This window comes from Grammomys surdaster, unplaced genomic scaffold (genome assembly GCF_004785775.1).
Source record: "Grammomys surdaster isolate TR1022 unplaced genomic scaffold, NIH_TR_1.0 60, whole genome shotgun sequence".
Classification (NCBI taxonomy): domain Eukaryota; kingdom Metazoa; phylum Chordata; class Mammalia; order Rodentia; family Muridae; genus Grammomys; species Grammomys surdaster.
Window position 1 is genome coordinate 1,033,308 of NW_021604562.1, and position 6,000 is coordinate 1,039,307.

Genomic DNA, 6,000 nt, shown 5'->3' on the forward strand with positions numbered 1-6,000 from the left:
CTAGACAACATCCTTTCTGCAAATCCAGATTCCACTCCGAGCTGATAATCTGACACCTCCTGTTCTTATTTTCTTGCTGTTTTCTTTGTTATATTTGGTAAGTCTTGAACCCCCTAGTAAGTTTTTTTTTCTTCTTAATTTCTGTTAGGACTTTGTCCCACTATTTTGCTTAAGCTGACCTTCAACTCCAGGATCAAGCAACCCTAGTTCTTAAGTTCTGGCTAGTTCTTAAGTTCCTTAGGGGCACAGGTCACATTGTCACCTTCTCTTTTGTTGCTTACAGCAGCTCTGAAGTCAGAGCTGGGTGCATTATCAATCACAATTGTGTGTTAGCTTGATTCAAGCTATCCGTGTACAAAGCCCTGGGTAGTCAATAAAAGTTACCTAGAAAGTTACCTAAAGTCAAGAAAGGAGCACTAAGAGATAAAAGAGGCAGATCCAGGGAATTTGTGCCCTCTGGTAAATCTTAACAAGTCTTGATCAGCTTCTGGTGGCAGCAGGGTGGAGGTACAATCTCTAGCAAGAAAACACTATGTGATGCTTCTTTGTTGCTAGGAAGATGGAGAATATGTCGCCAGGACTGGGAGACATGGGGAAATGTACCCAGGTTTTGTGAAGCTAAGCCAGGCTCCAGTGTAAGTTTCTTTCTAAAGGCCAGGCTGCCAGAGCAGGCAAGAAGGCTGCCTGAGAGGGGGAGGAGTGAGAACATGTAAGGGACCCCTCCCCCTCTCCTCTTCCTCCTGGCTCTGAGCCCCTGTGGGAAGAAGCCCTTGTCCAATGCTCTGCTTTAGTGTTGCAGGAGCATCCCCCATCCTCCCCCTGCCTTGCTTCCTACTACAAAGCCCCGTGCCATGGGGGCAACTGGAGCAGGTGGTGATGACTGGGAGAGAAAGAAAGGCGGGAGGGAGGAAGGGAGGCCCCAGGGAGAGACAAAACCCTCTCCAGGAGAACATTTTAGCAGACACATTGCCAGACAGAACAACCAGACAGAAGCATGAATGTGCTGCTAAGCATCCGTCAGGCGGCTGGCTACCTTTGTGTGGGATGGGGCCATCTGAGTATTCAGGAAAGATAGGAAAGAGGGGACAGGATCTGGGGATGTCTACCTGTCTCAGAACTGTTTAAAGGTGGCAGTGTTTTCTGCCTACTCACCTACTTCCCAGGGATGCCAAGAAATGGACAGAAAACAGTTATTCAGAGAGAAACTGTAAGACACACTGACAACCAGTACTCCTCCTGAGGCAGACAGATTTGTTTCATGTCCTGATTCTGGCAAGCAGGACCACTGAGTCACCTCTCACAAGTCCTCACTGTAAAATGACTGGAATGTAAGTGCCTAGCTCTAAGAAGTACTTGGGAATTAAGAGAGCTGGGGAGATGGCTCAGCCAGTAAAAGCAATTGCCATACAAGTATGAGGACATGAGTTCGAACCCCCAGAACCCATATAAAAGCTACTTGTGATAGAAGTACCTATAAACCCAATACTCTATGGGAAGATGGGAGATGGAGACAGAAAAAAAATCCACAGAAAAAATTTCATTCCTGCTTGTCCAGTGCATTTAGCAGAAAGACAAAGAGAGTGTCTCAAGCAAGAGAGAGGGTAAAGATCTACACTCGAGCTTGTCTTCTTACCTCTACATACAACATAAACACATGCATTAAATAAATAAAAAGTGATAACAGGAACGAGGTGGCCAGTGCCAAGCACGTGTCTGCACTCTCCCAGAGCTCCTGTCGTTCTTGTAGTCTATGGCTTGGGGCAATGGATACCCTGCCACGCCAGATCACAGTTTGCCATGCTGTACCTCCAGTTCTCTTATTCCTGTCTCTGCCTGAAGTGCAAGGATGCATACTGACCCTCAAAGAACACTTTCCAGTTATCAAAGCCTGTCACAGACATTGCCTCCTTTGTTCCTCCAAGTACCCCTGTGTGACAGAAGAGGTAGGGAGCATCAGCTCCATTTTTAAAGATGAGCAAATATGCTTGAGTACCCTGTCTAAGTTGCAACAAGGATTCATGGGGGAGGAAGGGGTGGGAAAAGACAAGCATCCATCCTCCACGAGTACCATTTGGGAATTTCTACTTGACAGCTAGACAGAAGAGTAAGTTACTTGTTCCCTTTGCCCTCCCTGAGAGAATCACTGCTAGAGGGACCTGGTAGAAAGTCTGCCTCTCTAGCCCACGGTCCTCATAGTGCTCCCTTTGGTGGCCACATACCCTTGCCTCTTCTGAGACGTTTGCCATGTGCTTGGTCTTGCACTTTCGTTTTCCTGATGGCTTTTCTGAATTTTCAAGGCAGGCAGGTTCCTCTAGGTTATTTGGAAGGAAACCGTTTGGTGAGTCCGAGATCCCCTGGGCTTTGCTGGACAAGAGAAGGTTCCTGTTCCTGAGGCAGTGCTCTGAACTTTGGGAGGAAGTCTTCGGCTTATGGGCCTTTGAATCTGAACAAGAAACAGGAAAGAATGACTGTAAGAGAAATGCAACAGCATCCTTTAGTGCCTCACCATACAAATCCCCCCTCTATCTGCAAGAGGAGCTTCCCAGCCCTGCCAGCAGGGGGCAGCCCATAGAACTGGCCCCCAAAATGTGGGTCATTTTTAAAGAACTTCCCCATAGCTCAGAGCAAACCAGACTCTCTTTTTCAGCCTTTTTCCAACCCCCCTCCCTCTCCAAAATCAAAAGCAACTTAGCAATTTTGGTGAAGTATCCGGTATAGTAGGGTTCAAGTGGAGGTCTAACTTTATGAGCTCAGTTCTGCCCACCTCCAACTACCTGTTAGTCACTGTCTGAAGATACCAATATCAATACAACAGAAACTCCCTGGTCTAGTATGGGCCTACTTAACTTGTGTGTAATGGCAGGAGGATACTGCCTTCCCTGGATGGAAATCAGGTCATTGGTATCACATGGCCACAAGAGGTGTCTGGAATTGTAATTTCAAAAAGTTCTACTGCAAACTCCACTAGCAAGAGCTTGACCCCATAGGATCTTGCTCTAAACCTCTTGTGTATGTGACATAAACTATTCACTTGTATCTATTGGCAATGGAGATGCATGGCTTGTATGTGTGGCTATATATTATGTAGGTGCTGGAATGAGCAGTCACAGAGGCCAACATCAGGTGTCAGTCCCCTCCCTCCACCCTGTATTGAGAGAGGGTCTCTGTTATTTGTTGCTGCACAATATAAAAAGTCAGACTTGAACTCAACATGCAGCCAACGGCTCTAACCTTCTGATTCTCCTGCCTCCACCTTGCAAGTGTTAGGATTACAGGTATACCCCACTCTACCTAGTTTACACAGTACTGGGAATCAAACTCAAGACTATGTATTGTATACAATCATCCTAATCAGCTACAGAGTACATTCTTATCTCTGGCTTGCCATTAACTTTGTAATGGGATAGAATCAATCTATAATCTCTTTGAATCTTCGTTTCCATGTTATAAATGGAGAGAATATAATTCAAGTCCCCAAAATAGTAGCAGAATTAATTGAAGTTATACAAGCAAAATCTTCTATAAAGTGTTATAAAGATTAAGGCATCAATATTATATGACTTCAGTGTAAGCTCTATGGGGAGGGGTATCTCTGTCACAAGACTGAATACCAAGCCTAGCACACAACAGATCAATAAGGCTATGAAGTAACTGCAACCTCAGTTTCTACCATTTGTGAAATGAAGAGATTGGAATCCCAGAGTTCGAAACTCACTGCCATCCCAAACTCAAAATGGACTCTGATCTATAAAATTGCCAAAGGCAGATGCAGATGCAGATGTAGGAATCCCCATCAAAACTGGAGGACTGGGTGGTGCGGGAGGTGGCTGCTCAAGCCTCGAATCTCAGCATTTGGGAACCAAAAGCAGATGGATGGCTCTCTTGAGTTGGAGGACAGCCTGGTCTATGTAGTGAGTTCCAGGACTGCAAGAACTATGCAGAGAGAACCTGTCTCATAACAACAACAACAACAACAACAACAACAACAACAAAAAGGAACTGGACAACTGGCTGTAGCTTACGGATTTAAGAAAGAAGCCCTAGCTATCACACTATCCTTTTCTTCTCCCTAGTGCGTCAGTGGGTCCTCATAAGATGGCCAAGAAATGCTGTGCTACATGGTCTCTGACACTTCCAGCAAGAACACTCAAACTTAGGTCTTTCCCCCGATTTTTAACTTTTTAAGTGTTTTCCCCTCTCTCCAAAAACCCAAAACACAAACATGAAAAACAACAACAAAAAAAATTCAACAAGACAAAAAATACAAAAACAAAGCAAAAAAAATCATTAAAAAAAATACCCATGGAGTATGTTTTGTATTAGCCTAGTACTGTGTGCATGTGGTCTGGGCTGGAGTGTGGTTGCTATACCCAGCAACACTCTGAACAAACCTGATTCTCACCTTCCCAGCAGGTGTCCCTGTCCCCTTTTGTTCTGAGACAGGGATTCTCTGTCTCACCCTAGCTCCCTGGAGAACCTCCTGCCTCTGCACCCTGAGTGTTGGGGATTCTACACTGCTTTGTTAAACTTTATTTTTAGAGACAAGAGTTTCTCTGTGTAGCCCTGACAGTTCTGGAACTAACTTTGTAGAGCAGGCTGGCCTTGAACTCACAGAGATTCGACTGCCTCTGCCTCCAAAGTGCTAGGATTAAAGGCATGTGTCACCACTACCTGTTTTATAGACATGGTCTCAGTATATAGTCCTGGATGACCTGAAACTCACTATGTAGACCAGGTTAGTCTAGAACTCATAAAGATTCACCTACTTCTACTTCTTGAGTGCTGTAATTAAAGGCATACACCCACCATGCACAGCCTTAATCCGGGACTTCTGCCACAACAAGAGGGTTAAAGCAAGAGGAAGAAACAGAACTTTGCCTTGTAAAAACTGTGGGAAGCATGGGAAACCACATTACAGAGTTCAATAAAGGAGAAAATAAACAGGCATCCATTCCAAGTACCCAAGGGCAGGGCAAACTCTGGAGTATATTCAGTCGCAGAAGAACCAGAGCTTGATGCTAGCCTACAAAAGCATAGTGTGAAGGGGACAGGTAGGTATATGGAAAGAGGTCTTTCTACCTCTTTCATAGAATAAAAAGGAAGCTGGCCAAGCACAGGATGAGAGGAGAGGTCATGAAAGTTAGACAGGAGTAGGATGATCTACCTGACTTCTCTGATCCTAGCCTGAAAGCCAAATAGTGTTAGGTAAGGGACACTGGAGCTTTCTGAGGAGGGATACGCTTGTTAAAGAATTCCTCCGCGGGCTAGAGATGTCTCAGTGGCGAAGAACACTAAATGCTCTTCATGAGGGCACAGGTTTGATTCCAAACACTCACACAGGGATTCACAACTCTCTGGAACTGCAGTTCCAGAAGTTCTGATGCCCTATGCTAGCCTCCTCAGGAATTGCCTACATGTGGTGCACAGACATAATACAGGAAAAGCACCCATAAACATAAAAAAATCAATAAAAATATATTTAAAAAAGAAATTTCTGCACAAAAAGATTTGCCAACACCAATGGCTTCAATGCAAAGCTCCCAGACATACTCAGAGAAGGAGAATGACCTACTTCTCAACAGTCTGGGCTGCCCCTAGACAAGCAAGCTACCTTTATCAGTAGTGTTCTGCATGTTACTGCAGATGGTCTAGCAAAGGCTAGCTAAGCCCCTATCATGCACGCTGTGGCAACTTCTATCTCAATGTTATGAACTAGCTAGCAAATGGGACCAGGAAACTCCAAAGATGTTCTTCTGATTGACAGAGCTGAGAACCCAAGCTAGGGATAGTAAGTATCACGTGCCTTTAATCCTAGCACTTGAGAGGTAGAGGCAGGTGGATCACTGTCAGTTTGAGGCCAGCCTAGTCTACATAGTTATTTTCAGGACAGCCAGAACGGTATAATAGAGAGACCGTGTCTAAAGGAAAGAAAAATTAAAAAGAGAAAGAAAGAGAGAGAGGGAAGGGAAGGGAAGGGAAGGGAAGGGAAGGGAAGGGAAG

General features: G+C 45.0%; 1 protein-coding gene across 1 annotated transcript in view; it reads right to left on the reverse strand.

Moving 5' to 3' along the window:
• The window catches only part of Bcorl1 (BCL6 corepressor like 1), a 67,568-nt gene that overhangs the window by 21,256 nt on the left and 40,312 nt on the right, over positions 1 to 6,000 (reverse strand). The window contains exon 9 of the mRNA XM_028762811.1: positions 2,220 to 2,443. Coding sequence (XP_028618644.1) covers positions 2,220 to 2,443 — 224 coding nt within the window. The remainder of the gene's footprint in view (positions 1 to 2,219; positions 2,444 to 6,000) is intronic.